The 16,450-nt window shown below is 32.4% G+C and overlaps 1 protein-coding gene across 1 annotated transcript; it reads left to right on the top strand.

The window, feature by feature from the left end:
* Positions 1-314: 314 nt before the first annotated feature.
* On the top strand, positions 315-5,973 carry LOC131626877 (uncharacterized). The gene is made up of 2 exons (XM_058897713.1): positions 315-575; positions 5,483-5,973. The coding sequence occupies exons 1-2, from the start codon at positions 338-340 to the stop codon at positions 5,899-5,901; spliced, it is 657 nt and encodes a 218-aa protein (XP_058753696.1). The 5' UTR covers positions 315-337; the 3' UTR covers positions 5,902-5,973.
* Positions 5,974-16,450: the final 10,477 nt, after the last annotated feature.

Below are 16,450 nucleotides of genomic sequence, written 5' to 3'. Positions count from 1 at the left end.
AAAAATAACGTGTTTTTATATTCTATCTCATTAAATTATAATAATGGTACAAAGGAAGGTTCTAGCCTTTTCAAACTGATTTATTTTAACAACAATGAACCCTAATTAACTAACTAATAATAATCACAATTATGTAAATAGTCAACTGTCAAATAACAAACTGTGACACCTAACAATATATATACAAAAAAACTAAAAATAATTGTGAATAATATAAGTGACAAGTTATAAGTGAAAACAATACAACCAATACTCAACATACTCGATGACTTTTGATCTGCACACAAAGTCGTCCTACATTAACATATAAATAAAATATAGCTGTTGACTTTTGATCATGTACTATATAATACTATCGATGCTTTACTATAAAACTTATCATCTGGTTATGGCAAATGCAATAGTTCAATCAAGGATCTCTCTCCGTCCATTCAAAGACGACGACATCGACGATGTATTATTATGGTTAGGCGATGATAGAGTCGTTGAAAATACCCGATTAGAGATGTTATCTAATGGAACATATAATGAAAATTTAAATACACAAATGATAGAGAGAATGAGAGGAAGAGATAGTTTAATTCTCTTTATATTTCTAAAACTGATATTTTTACAAAGCTAGATTACATGCCTTTATATAGGCCTTTCATACTTAACCTTTAAGCAAGCTTTCCTAGTCATTAAGAAAAAGTATGGCGGTTAATCAAGTTGTCCTACATCATTCTTTCTTAATGACTAAGAATTACTACACCTCATGCTACATATAACTTAGTGACTAACAAGAAAATCTTAATATCTACCTAGAGTTTTCTAGTCTCTCTTTCCAACCAAAAATCTAGAATACTCTTTTAAAATCTTGATTTAATTCTAACATTGCCTCCCTTAAATCAAGCTTTCAATTTTATCATTCCAAGCATTTTCTTCAATTTGTAAAATAGCTCAATCTTCAGAGGTTTCGTAAATATGTCTGCAATTTGTTCTTCAGTGGGACAGTACTCGATCACCACTTCTTTCTCAGCTATCAACTCTCTTATCTTATGAAACCGAATATCAATATGCTTGGACCGTCCATGAAAAACCGGATTCTTACTCAGTGCAATTGCTGACTTGTTGTCGCAATATATCTTTGTAGGACTATTCTGTTTCTGATGTATCACTTCTAAAATTCTTCTCATCCATACTGTTTGAGTAGCACAACTTGTTGCTGAAATATATTCAGCTTCAGCAGTAGAAAGTGCAACAACTGGTTGTTTCTTTGAAGACCATGAAATTGCACCTGTGCCCAAATGAAATGCGTACCCTGACGTGCTTTTTCTTGTTTCTATATCTCCAGCCCAATCACTATCTGTGTATCCAACAAGCTCCACTTCATTATTACTAGCATAAAAAATTCCATCAGTTGGTGTACCTTTGATATATCGAAGAATCCTCTTAGCTCCTTGCAAATGGCTAACACATGGTTCTTCCATGAATCTGCTGAGCAATCCAACTCCATATACTATATCTGGTCTTGTCGCAGTCAGATATCTTAAGCTTCCAATCAAACTTTTATATTGGGTTGAGTCTACCCTCTTTCCATCATTTTCTCTTGTCAGCTTTAACTTTTCTTCAACGGGTGTGCAAACTGGCTTTGAATGCTCCATCCTGAACTTCTTCAAAATATCACTTGCATACTTCTTTTGAGATATAAAAATTCCATCATCTTGTTGGACGACCTCAATGCCAAGGAAATAGGACATTAGGCCCAAATCTGTCATTTCAAAATGTTGAATCATAGCCTCCCTGAATTTTGTAATCATCTCTGAATTATTTCCAGTAAAAATCAAGTCATCAACATATAGGCACACAATAAGGACATCTCCAGGATCAATGTATTTGAAATATAATGTGTGCTCGTGAGGACATCTCTGAAAACCATTCTTCACAAAATAAGAATCAATCTTGTTATACCAAGCTCTTGGCGCTTGCTTCAAACCATATAATGCTTTCTTCAATCTATAGACTTTATCCTCCTTTCCTTTGACCAAATATCCTGCAGGCTGCTCAACATACACTTCTTCTTCCAGATTTCCATTAAGAAATGCAGACTTAACATCCGTTTGATGTATTTTCCAACTATTTTGAGCTGATATTGAAATAAGCATTCTAATTGTATCTAACCTTGCAACAGGAGCAAATACCTCAAAATAATCAATACCTGGTTTTTGCTTGTATCCTTTTGCCACCAACCTTGCTTTATAGCGATCAATCTCACCACTGGGTTTGTACTTTGTCTTGTACACCCACTTCACTCCTATAGCTTTCTTGTCTGCTGGTAACTCTGTCAGCTCCCATGTTTGATTCTTCTCTATTGAATTGATTTCTTCATTCATGGCTTTTCTCCAATTTTCATCATCAACTGCTTCTTCAAAAGTAAATGGCTCACAATCTGCAAATAAAGCAAAGTTGATAATCTCCTCATCAGATGGGTCATTATCATTGCCCAAAACACAATCTTGCAGTCTGGCTGGTAATCTACGCGGCCTTTGTTGTCTGTTGGAGGTTTCTGGCTCATCAGGTGTTGTTTGTTGTCTATTGGATGTCTCTGGCTCATCAGGTGTCAGATTATATTCATTCATCTCTTCGTAATCATTTGAGGTCACTATTGGATCTGTTTGTGACTTTGAGGACCAATCCCACATTCCTCCTTCATCAAAAGTCACATCTCGACTAATAATCACCTTCTTTGTCTCTGGATTGTAAAGCTTATAGGCCTTTGAGTTTGAACTATAACCAACAAAGATACATCTTTCTCCTTTGTCATCTAACTTCTTTCTTAATTGATCTGGTACATGAGCATATGCAATACATCCAAAAACTCTAAGGTGTCTGATTGAAGGTCTTCTTCCACTCCAAGCTTCTTCGGGAGTCTTTTGTTGAACACTTTTTGTTGGACACCTGTTTAAAATATAAACTGCAGTAGCAACAGCTTCTGCCCAAAATTCCTTAGGCATTTGTTTAGCCTTCAACATGCATCTCACCATATCCATGATTGTTCTATTCTTTCTTTCAGCAACTCCATTCTGTTGAGGTGTGTACCTTGTTGTTAATTGATGCTCAATTCCATGTTGCTCAAAGAAACGTGTACCAGCGAGGTATTCTTGGCCTCTATCTGTTCTCAATGCTTTGATTTTACAACCACTTTGTTTTTCTACAAATGCTTTGAATGTCTTGAAAGCATCACATGCTTCTGATTTTTGTTTCAAGAAATGCACCCAAGTCTTTCTACTAAAATCATCAATAAAAGTAATAAAGTACTTACAGCCACCTGGTGTTGGTATTTCCACTGAACACAAATCTGAATGAATTATCTCTAGCAGCTTCTTTGCTCGCCAAGACATTCCAGTTGGAAATGAATCTCTATGCTTCTTGCCAATCTGACAAGTCTCACATACTCCATTTGGAATATTCACAACAGGCAATCCAGAAACATATTCTTTTCTCGACAGGTAATTCAAGCCAGAAAAATGAAAGTGACCAAATCTCATGTGCCATAACCAATCATCATTTGGAATGATAGAACTCAAGCAAGGAAATTTTTCATGTTGAATTTTCAAAGGGAATAAGCGGTTTGGTGTCATTCTTACCTTTGTGATGAATCTGCCATTTTTATCGATCAACGTGCAAAATCCATTGTGAATCTGCATGTTGTAACCTTTCTCCGACAGTTGTCCCATACTCAGGAGATTGTGATGAAGACCAGGAGCATAGAAAACATCACCAATAAAGTTTTGAGTTCCATCTTTCAACCTAATAGCAATTCGGCCTTTCCCCAAAATTGGAATATTTGAATTGTTTCCAAACTTCACGGTAGATTTTACCGTTTCGTTTAGAGAAGAAAATAATTCCTTTTTCCCACACATATGATTACTACACCCAGTATCCAGATACCAAATATCCTCTTCTTCAGAAAATGTATTACTGGCCAAAAATAAATTTTGTGGATTTTCAAAGTACTCACCTGTATTTTGATACGAACTTTCTGCCACATTTGCCTGATGTTTGTATCTGCAATCAGCTGCTTTGTGTCCAAACTTTCCACAGTGATAACAACTATAATTCATCCTTTCTTGGTTGTAGATACCTCTTCCTCGACCACGATTGTTGAATCCATAATTGTTTCCTCGACCACGATTGTTGTATCCAAAATTATTTCCACCTCTTCCTTGATTGGATGGATTGAAATTATTGTCTCTCCATTGGTTAAAGTTGCCACGTCCTCTTCCTCCATAATTTCCTCGGCCTCTGCCTCTATAATTTCCTCTTCCTCTGTTGAAAGTATTTTGACCTCTTTCTTCTACAATATGACTTGACTCAGAAGTGTTGTTGAAATTCACCTGACTCTTTAGAGCTTCTTCTTTTACCACTTTTTCGGTCTTTTCTAATATTCTGTTGACATGACTTTCAATGCTTCCCTGTAATTCTGCTACAGACAGAGTATCTGTATCGTGGGACTCAATTATTGTAGTCACCACATGGTCAAACTTCATCGGCATCGTACGTAGAATTTTTTCTACCACTTTGCTATCTGGAATATCTTCTCCATATACTCGCATCTTGTTGACGAGATTTATAACACGAGAGAAATATTGTTCTACTGTTTCTGAATTTGACATTTCGTACCTTTCATATTCTCTACGCAGCGATTGTAATTTGGACTTCTGAGCTTTCTCTACTCCTTTATGTGACAACTTCAATATGTCCCACGCTTCTTTAGCAGTTTTGGCATTTGCTATTTTGCCAAATATTGAGTAATCAATTCCTTGATGAATTTGTGAAAGTGCCAACTGGTCCCTTCTACGAGCAACTTCATCAGCTCCTTCTTGTAAACCAGGATCTACAAAGCTCCAAACATTGTGAGCTTTTAAATGTGTTGTCATCAACAATTCCCAGTAACTGAAATCTAACTCTGCGGTTAATTTTGGACCAGACCAGACAAAATTGTAATTTGCCATATCTCTCAAAAAATACTCAAAATAATTTTTGACACAATGAGAACTCTTTTGTTTCTCACACACTCAAAAATATTTTTGACACTCACACTAGCAGGACCTAACCTGCTCTGATACCAATTTGTTATCTAATGGAACATATAATGAAAATTTAAATACACAAATGATAGAGAGAATGAGAGGAAGAGATAGTTTAATTCTCTTTATATTTCTAAAACTGATATTTTTACAAAGCTAGATTACATGCCTTTATATAGGCCTTTCATACTTAACCTTTAAGCAAGCTTTCCTAGTCATTAAGAAAAAGTATGGCGGTTAATCAAGTTGTCCTACATCATTCTTTCTTAATGACTAAGAATTACTACACCTCATGCTACATATAACTTAGTGACTAACAAGAAAATCTTAATATCTACCTAGAGTTTTCTAGTCTCTCTTTCCAACCAAAAATCTAGAATACTCTTTTAAAATCTTGATTTAATTCTAACAAGAGACATGTAATTCAAGAGAAGAAGCTTTGAATTTCATAAAAAACAAATGGATTTACCCATCATACCAATCAATATGTCTTGATGATCACTCCATTGGAATTTTTTGGATTCTTTCTTATAATGATTGGAAGCATAGTGCAAACTTGGGTTATGCTATTGGGTTCAAGTATTGGGGTCAAGGTATAGTCACCAAAGGGTTGAAGATTCTTTTGTCTAAAGTGTTTCAAGAGTTTCATGGTTTGGTAAGGTTGCAGGCTTTAACTCTTGTGGAGGGCAAAGCTTCTCAAAGGGTGTTGGAAAAAGTTGGGTTCCATAGGGAAGGATTGCTAAGAAAGTATGTAAATCACAAAGGGTGTATTGAGGATTTATATATTTTTAGCTTTTTGTCTACTGATGAAATTTCTAGTGGTGTTGTTTGAATTTGATATTGGTTGTAATATATAATAGAGAGATGTTTCACTTTCTCTCTAACTTCTCTCATCTTTATTGATTGGAGATTGGTAGTTTTAATTGTTATTTTTTTATCTAGAATTCCTCATTTGTATATTTATTCTTTCCCTTATTTAAATAAATATGTTGTTTGATTTTCATCTTGTTAGAATGATTTTCTGTTGTATATTAAAAATTCAGGTTTGATTTATTATAGATTAAATTAATGATTTTAGTGTCAATGTTAAAATTTAGAAATATGGATCGATGGTATTAAGTTAGAAGTATACATCTGTTCAAATTTATCTTCTTTATTTTCTTCAAAATGTTAGATTCATGTTATTTTTTTATGTTTTATTTTCTTCAAAATGTTAGATTCATGTTATTTTTTTTAAGTATTTCACAAATTTAACTTAAATGAATGTTGATTTTGTTGAGTTTGAACTCCCTTTTTACATGAAAAAAATCCAAATATGAATAGTTTATTTGTCTCATTTATTTAAGTGTAGAGTGTCAATTTAAGGTTAAGAGAGATAGAGAGAAAATAAATATTCAAAAGAGAGAAAAGAGAAGAGAAATCTATTCCCTTGTTCGGCATGAATCTCACTAAATCGACGATCCCCGATTCGTTTGCCGCCAGATCGGATGAAGTTTTTAGGGCATGTTTTCAACTCATGTATCTAACTTTTTTACCGTTCAAAATTTGAAAATAAGATATGAGCGGAGAGATATGTGTCTTGCATTGGAGCTGCAGATTTGAGTTATTTTTTAGCTTTTTGATTCTTATTGTAAGTTAATTTTGCTTTGTGATTTACAGTTGTTAGCACTTGTTTGTGAATTACTTTAAGACTCTCTTGTATTCTTAACTGATTATAGTGGAGCTATTTCTTTGGTCCGGACGAGGTTTTATTGAGGGGTTTTTCACATTAAAAATATCGGTGTTCTTTTGTGCGTTTATTTGTTTGATTTTCCGTCTTATATTTGTTGTTGATCCTCAAAGTTCCTACAAGTGTGGAGAATTTGATATCCATTGCGTATTGGTCTGTTATTGTGTCTTAATTTCCCATCAGAGTGACATCAGAGCTCTTGGTTAAGAGCTATTTTACTTGTTTGAATGATGGAGTCACTACTACAAAACGTGCAAACAACAACGCCCAAGTCACCACGGTTCTTCCAAACACCGTGGTGACATCTCAACTCTCATGCGCTAACATTTTTTTATTTTTAAATTAAAAATTCTTTGGATATAATAACGATTGTTAGACTCACCGTGTGGAGATAAAATCAAGCTTTCATGGGTTCGAACCTTAACGTCCTAAAATATTTTACTACTTTAATGTTAAGGCGCACCTTTTCTTTTTTATTTAGTTTAAAAAAAATAAAAGGGATACCAGTATGATTTTTTTTACAACCGTTGTGACATATATATATATATATATATATATATATATATATATATATATATATATATATATATATATATATATATATATATATATAAATCTATCACCACGATTGATAATGAAAATTGTTGTGAAAAGTTTACCTATATATAAGCGAATAAACTCTCGCTTCTTGACAGTATTGTCGTAACCTTCACAGCAAAATCCTAGAACCCGTTTTTTCTCTTCATCCTCGTCATTAACCTTCCTATTCTACATAATAGCCGTCAATCTTGTTCTTCGTCATTAGCTTTCCAATTCTATTTGAGTGTTTTTCAGTTAAGTGATAACAATTTATCTTGTTCGTCATACATGAAGGTATTCTTCTTCTTCTTCTTCTTCTTCTTCTTCTTCTTCCTCATTTTCTCATTTTCGTGTATGATGTTGTTATGTTTCACATGATTTTCATAATATTTTCTCTCTTCTTCATCGCCATTAGCTTTGCTGTTGTTGTTGATAAACATTTGTTGTCATGATTTTTTCAGATTCATCTTCACCATCTTAACAAAGCGCATACGTGACTATCATACATATAGTTTGCATAGCTATGGAAAAAAATATAAGAAATATGAAGTTGTTGTGAAAACTTCATCCACCTTATATTTCTTTTTCATAGCTTCACAAACTAGATGAATTTCATAGTTGTTCCATTTTCACAATCATTTTCTATAAAAGGTGCGTCCTGAAATGTATGTTTTTTTTTATATTGTTGCATGTATTTGTTGTGTTATTGTATGATATTGTTGTTGACAAATGTTCTTAAAATAAGAATAAGACATTGCTAAGTCACAAGAAAGAGGCTTCTTGTGACTTACCAACGTTTTGTTCTTTAAATTCTTATACAAGTTGATTATATGCTATATAGATTGTTTGTTTCATTAACATTTCACTGAAAGTACATTCATTTAAATTGACATAGAAACTTATAATATGAAAATTAAGTTGTATTTAAAAACCAATTAATATAAATCAATTTTTTCCAGATTGCTTGCATCTCATCATTTATTTCACGTTCTTTAGCATTTAGAATGTGATGCAATGACCTGATTCCTTTAATACATTGATATCTTCTCTTATATTTTAATTTGAATAAAATTTAATTATTAGATGGGTCTACCTCATTGTCGTCACTTATCATCGTGAATTGTTTGATCAATTTGAATGGTTGTATTTCTTTAATGAGGTGTATGGAAAAAAAACAATCAATGTAGTATATAATAAACTATGGGTACTTACCACAACGATTATCTAATGTTACCATGATGAATTGTAATTTATGTTCCAAAATATCGTTGCTGAGAATATAACCTGGGACCTTTAGGTCTATCATAACGGTCGAGTTAACTAACCGTTGTGATAACGTGCGCTTTCCAATATACTACAATGGTCCCATGATCGTGATTGTAAGTAACGCATTTACGACAACACTCTACATAACAATGTCAGGACCCGCGTGATTATATGTATTTTCCAACTGTTGTTAAATGGGTTTTCCGTAATAGTGAGTCAAATACAAAGACGAAGATGGTATTGTTGAATGGTTATAATTACCATTTATGGAAGGGTAAGATGAAAGACTTACTATCAGTGAAGAAATTGCATTTACCGATTTTTAGTTCCGCAAAGCTGGATTCCTGTTTGATGAAAAATGGGAGTTTGAACATCAATAGGTATGTGGTTTATTCGATAATATGTAGAAGATAATATTTATAATCATATTGCTAATGAGACACATGCAAAAACTTTGTGGGAGAAGATAGAGTCCTTGTATGCCTCTAAATCAGAGAATAATAAATTGTTCTTATTAAATAGCTTCATAAGTTTGAAGTATAAGGAGGGGAATTCTATTTCAGATCACTTGAGTGAATTTCAAGGGCTCCTTGATCAAATATCGGGAATGGGTATTAAATTTTATGATTAATGTTTGGAACTATTTTGATTGCTATCTTTACCAGAGTCTTGGGAGACGTTTCGGGTTTCTATCACAAGTTCTGCTCCTAAGGGTGGTATTCTTAATAAGGAAATGAGAAGGAAGGTACATGATTCTTCATCTCAATCTGAGGTACTTGTCGTTAAAAATAGGGGGAGAAGTCAGAAAAAGGAACCAAAGGGTGGTAGAGAGAATATCATAGGCAACTCAAAGCCACAATACAAGAATTTGGAGTGTCATTATTGTCACAAAACATGACACATACAGAAGTATTGTTATCAATGGAAAAGGGATAACAAAGGGAGGAAAGTTAAGTCTACAAAAAAAATCACGATGATGATCGTGTTGCTACTACTACTACTAGTGATAATCTTGTTATTATCTATAATCATGAGTCTGTTAATCTTGTATCCGACGAGAGTATGTGGATAGTTGACAGTGGTGCTACACTGCATGTTACACCCGGGAAGGATTTCTTCACATCTTATATTTATGGTGGCTTTGGAGTGTTAAAGATAGGTAATGATGGTGTATCTAAGGTAATTGGTGTTGGTGATGTTTTCTTACATACCAACATGGGAATGCAATTGTTGCTTAGAGGTGCCAAACATGCTCCAGATGTCAGATTTAGTTTGATTTCTGTGCATATGCTTGATGATTGTGATTATGACAATCACTTTGGTTCTGGAAAGTGGAAGCTCAACAAAGGTAACTTGTTTGTGGCTAGAAAGGAGAAGTTTTCTTAATTATACTGGACATAAGCTTTGGTTTCTAGGGACAGTGTGAATGCTATCGACATGGAAGCATCTTTGTGGCACCAAAGACTTAGTCATATTAGTGATAAGGGTTGAATACTTTGGCCAAAAAGGATGTTCTTACTGGATTAAAGAATGCATATTTGGAGAAGTGTTCTTATTGTATGGCTGGTAAACAGACTAGAGTATCTTTCAAGAGACATCCTCCCTTAAGGAAGTCAAAGTTGCTTCAATTGGTACATTATGATGTATGTGGTCCATTAAAGGTAAAATTATTTAACAGTGAACTTTATTTTGTTACATTTATTGGTGATTGTTCCAGAAAACTATTGGTTTAGGCCTTGAAGACAAGATACCAAGTATTGGATAATTTCAAATAATTCCATGCTTTGGTAGAGAGGCAGACAGGCGTCGTTCTGATAATGGCGGTGAATATTGTGGACCATTTGATTCTTATCGCAAACAACATGATATTGCACATGAAAAGACTCGTCCTAAAACTCCTCAGTTGAACACTGATTAAAAGAGTAAGGTGTATGCTCTCTGAAGCTAAGTTTCCAAATAATTATTGGGGTGAGGCACTTTACACGGCAGTGCATGTTCTTAATCTCACTCCTACTGTTGCTTTGAACAGTGAATTTCCAGACAAAATTTGGTTTGGAAAGAATGTCAAGTATGATCATTTGAGAGTATTTAATTGTAAGTTTTTTGTTCATATTACAAAGGATGAAAGATCTAAGTTGGATGCAAAGTCAAAATAATGCATCTTCATAGGCTATGGGCAATATGAGTTTGGTTACATGTATGATCATGTAGGGAAGAAGCTTATTCGAAGCCGCGATGTGGTGTTCATGGAAGACCAAAGTATTGAAGACATTTATAAGGTAGAGAAGACTACACCCAAGAAAGATATCAGTTTGTCTAATGTTGATCCAGTTCGGTTACCTAGTCATAATCTAGATGCTATTGGTGGTGATGATCTGAATGGTGAGTCATATGATTATGTTGATGATCAACAACTTGAAGATAAGGCAAATATTCCAACTAATGATGATGAATGAGACATAAATATGTCACAAGATGAGAATCTTGGTGAAGCTCCATAATCATCTCAAATTCAACTTAGGAGGTTTAACAGGCAGAGACAACCTTCTACAAAATATAATTCTAATGAGTATGTGACCTTGAATGATGAGGAGTTTTGTTAATATTTAATTTCATGATCCTAATATGATTTAATTTCATGAACATGGATAAAATACATGAAAAAAATAAAACATCTCAGTAACCTTAGCTTGTCGAAGTAGTGTACTTTTTATCATCAACTTCTGAAAATTGAACAAAGTGGTTATTAATATTTATATACACAACATCTTGTCGTACAAAAGATCCCCAACACCAAACATGGGAGCATAAAATAACATCTCTTTATCAAGCATTCCTTTTTTTTTGGTAGCAGAAAGTAGAGGGCACGAATCGAGTAAACCATATTCGTCCACCCAGTGGCGGAGACAGGGGTAGGCCATGGCCTCCCCTTTATTTTATTTTTAAATTTTTTATATATATTGAAAATTACTAAAATAGCCTTGGATTTAATTAAACTTTATTTTATATTTTTCCTTATTCATGTCTGTTCACATTTTTTCTTTTAGGTTAGATAAAAGAGTTTTAAAAACTCAAGTTTCATTCTCTCATTGCCGTGAAAAGATTTTTTTTTACAAAACTTACAGAAATCGTTGCCGTCGCCGTCGAAAGTTGGAACCCTTGCAACCTTCTTTGTTTCAAAAAGGTCTTCTCTTCTTCCCTTATGTATTTTTAATTTTAGGGTTTTTATCTTCTTCTTCTTCCTTTAAAAGTGTCAGGAGGGACACTGATTATACATTTTATGAATTTAGGGATGTTAGATTTATGGTTTAGGGATGTTAAATTTCTCAATTTTCTAGACTTTTAGAGGTTAAATTTATGTTTCTTGTAATCTATTAAGGTTAGCAATCCATGAAATTGAAAGCTAAGAAAAGAGAAATCTTCTTTCTTGTAGCTTCAAGGTTGAACCTATATTTTGAGACTGACTGCAATTTTTCTGCATATGTAAAAAAAACTTAACAGTAGACAATAGTGGAGAAATAACAATAATGAACTTATATTTTGAGTTCATCATACTGTTACTGTTAGTGAAGAAATAGTGGAGAAATAACAATAGTTAATGTTAGTGACTATATATATGAATTCATCATACTGTTACTACAAATAAATATAAAATTTGTATTGTATATGAAAAAAGTATGAATTAGATTAATAGATACTATTAGTTAGTGATATAATTTATTAGCATAAATTGGATGAATTTTTGTTGATATTATATTTTGTTTTATTTTTTTCATCAGAAACGTAAAGATGAATAATCGAAAAATTGATTCTTTTTTCAAGAGGAAAGCATGTGAAATTGAAAGAGAAGAAAGAGATGAAGAAGTTATAATCCCGATAACAGAACCTCAAAGAGATCTTGAGAATCCAATAATTGAAGAACATCATGGCTTTGAAAACTCTTTGGAACGTGATCCTGGAAAGCGTCCCCCGATTTGGAAATATTCACCAAATCAAGTGGATGCAATACAACGAGCTTATCTAAAATGGGGTCCATATCAAATTCATTTAGAAAACTATCCTTTGTCCGGTAATGAAGATCATCCAAGAAGGTTTCAACATACTTGGTTTAGCATTTTTCCATCATGGTTAGAATATTCACCATCCGAAGATGCGGCATATTGCTTACCATGTTACCTTTTTAGCAAAAAACCAAGTGGACGTCCCGGATCACATGTCTTCATTTCTATGGGTTTTAGAAATTGGAAAAAAGTTAGGAATGAAAAACAATGTTCCTTTCTTAAACACATAGGGAAGGATTCATGCTCACCACACAACAATGCAATGCAAGCTTGTCAAGACTTATTGAATCAAGATGGTCATATTAGAAATGTTATTCAAGTGCAAAGTTCGTGTCAAAGAATGAATAATCGGCTACGTCTCAAGACTTCAATTGACACGGTTCGTTGGTTAACACTTCAAGCTTGTGCTTTTAGGGGTCACGATGAAACTAGTAATTCAAAAAATCAAGGAAACTTTCTTGAGTTGTTAAAACTTTTAGCATCTTATAATGATGAAATTGCAAAAGTTGTGTTGGAAAATGCTCCACAAAATTGCAAGTATACTTCACATCAAATTCAAAAACTATAAGAGTTGAAATCTTTTTCACTACCATTGATAAACAGTTACAAGAGTTGAATAGCAGATTTAGTGAGCAAGCAATGGATTTGTTAACCCTTTCTTGTGCTTTGTCTCCTAAGGATGGATATAAAGCTTTTAATATTGATACTATTTGTTCTCTTGTGGAAAAATATTATCCTATGGATTTTAGTGATCAAGAGAAGAATAATTTGCAATTTCAACTCCAACATTTTCTATTTACTGCTCGCAAAGAGTCAAATTTGAACAATTTATCAACTATTCAAGAACTATGTTCATGCTTGGTTGCAACAGGACAGGCTGAAATTTACTTTTTGATTGATAGACTACTCCGTCTTATCATGACTCTTCCAGTTTCTACGGCTACAACTGAGAGGTCCTTTTCAGCAATGAAAATTATCAAGACTAAGTTGAGAAACAAGATGGATGACGGGTTTCTAGGAGATAGCATGACAGTATATATTGAAAGGGAGATCAGTTCAAGCATTAGTTCGGAGTCTATTATTGATGATTTCAAGTCACTCGGAACGCGTAGAGCATTATTTTAAGGTACTTTTAAATTATATAGTTTGATTTTTTGATAATCAATTTTGTATTATGTTAACTTAATATTTTATTAAAAATATTATTTTTATTTTTATTTTACATTAGCGGCCATCCCATTTTTTTTTATCTGGCTCTGCCACTGCGTCCACCCCATCTATGTGCATGTAATATTAAAAATATAAATCTCACACACACACATAGATATATATATATATATATATATATATATATATATATATATATATATATATATATATATATATATATATATATATATATATATATATATATATATATATATATATATTCAGGGTGGGGACAAAGCACTTTAAGTATATAAATCACACACACATTCGGGGTGGGGACAAAGCACTTTAAGTATATAAATCACACACACATTCGGGGTGGGGACAAAGCACTTTAAGTATATAAATCACACACACATTCGGGGTGGGGACAAAGCACTTCAAGTACTTCCTAAACACCATATTATTCAAAATAAATTTACAAAATAAAAGTGTGAAAACGTAACATAGTTGAATTGCTTTATATTATTATTATTATTATTATTATTATTATTATTATTATTATTATTATCATTATTAAATCCCAACCGCAATGCTCATATTAATGATGTTGTTGGTCAAACTGATCTAGTGGTGAGTCTTATACGGATTTTGTTTCCTCTATGGAATCATGTTTCAATCATACATACATGAATGAAAGTAGTTTTTTTTTTTTTGCCATTGCCCTATGATTATATGTGGAATTGGTTGCTTTTAATGGCACAGTTGTTATTGGTGCTAAGAGCAAGGTTGTCAAAATTTCGATTTAAAATCTAAATTTTATAGATTTCACGATTTTAGGTCAGTATTTCGTGTTAAATTGTAGATAAAAACTTTTTTATGTAAAATCGTATTCCATAACGATTTTAAGTGATTTAAATCATTATGAAATCGGTAAAATCATGTAAAATCATGTAAAATCGTTGGATTTTACTCTTTGACCTGATTTTACTCTTTGACCCATAAAATTTTCTCTATGCATTTTTAGTTGTATTCACATTCTCTTGGTTATAATATTAAAGAATCTTTAACATTTGGAGATGGATTTAATCAAGTCAAATATGAATGTTCTAATGAAGATGATGTTGCAGAAGGATTGAACTTTTGATTAAGTTGAAGATGAAGATGAAAAGATTTGTTTTTTTGAACTTGAAAAACTTATAAAACTATTGTTTTTTTTTATAATCTTTTGGATGTTACTTTTTATGATTTTGTGGACAATTTATGTAGTTTGATACAAGTTTGTGAATGTTACATTTTATTATGATGATATAATATATTTTTGCTTTATAATTAAGTTAAATTTTAAATAATTAATGCATTTAAAATATTATATAAATATATATGTCATATATATAAATTTAATATAATTTTAATGAGAAAAACTCTATAATTTTACGTTTCGATTTTACTTAGGTAAAACGAGTCAAAATAAAAATTTGAGTCTGGCAATGTTGGCTAAGAGGAAGAAGACTTGAGATAACTTTGTCTTCGAAAAAGCCATTAAAAGGAAGCAACACGAAACTAACAAGAAGCAAATAGAAATTGCGATGTTTGAAGGATTTGATGATTGGGAAGAATCACTCAAGGACATTTGTTCCAACTCATATCAAATACGGATGGTACCACTTGAAAATGTATTTGATATACGCGGAGCAAATTGCGTGACTATTCTACTATTTAATGAAATTCAGAAACTAACATTATTGATGGTAATAAATTCAAGGCTAAATTACTCCCAGGATCCTTTAAGTTATTTAATTGTAACAGTTTGGTCCTTCAAGTTTTTTTTAACAACTTGGTCCTTTTGGGTGATTTCTACCTCCTTTTTCTCTCATTTTAAACATTTAGAAATGTTGATTGTTGTATTTTTGGTTGTACTTCATCATTTTTATACCACTCAATATAATTGCATCCACAATTAGTACATTTTTTCTGTTAAAAAAGGATAACGGTGTCCACATTTGATAACATAAAGGACCTAGTTGTAGCAAAAATAACATGAAGGATCAGACTGTTACAATTAAATAACTTAAAGGACTCTGGGAGTAATTTAACCTAAATTCAAAGACTAAGTATCATATTCACACGAGTTTAACTTCAAGTCAAATATACAATGACAATGATGCCCTTTATTCTTGACACAAGTTTAACTTTAAGTCAAAACAAACAGTAACCATACGATTGCCCTTTATTTTTCACAAATGGGTGCAATGTGTTCTCTTTTTATTATTCTAATATAAAAACTTTAAATTATGAAAGGCACATCTTCTGACTTCTTGCATATACAAACACAAGTCGTCGTACATAGTACAAACAGAAGGTCTAACTAAATGTGCCGACCTCTGTTTCCTGTGTGTTTTTTTTTTTATATATATAGTGATTACGCATTGCTCATATAATTAATTATATTTATTTTTTATTTAAATTAAATTAATTGCATATTATTTTTATTATAATTATTCTGCTATGACATAAAAAATATTTGATAAAATGATAATAGAATTTATCCGTGCGTAAATGAATTTGCAAAGTTAAATTAAATAAGAGAATAAAAA

This window comes from Vicia villosa, unplaced genomic scaffold, assembly GCF_029867415.1.
Source record: "Vicia villosa cultivar HV-30 ecotype Madison, WI unplaced genomic scaffold, Vvil1.0 ctg.000327F_1_1, whole genome shotgun sequence".
NCBI lineage: Eukaryota > Viridiplantae > Streptophyta > Magnoliopsida > Fabales > Fabaceae > Vicia > Vicia villosa.
This window is presented reverse-complemented; position numbering and strand designations above follow the sequence as displayed.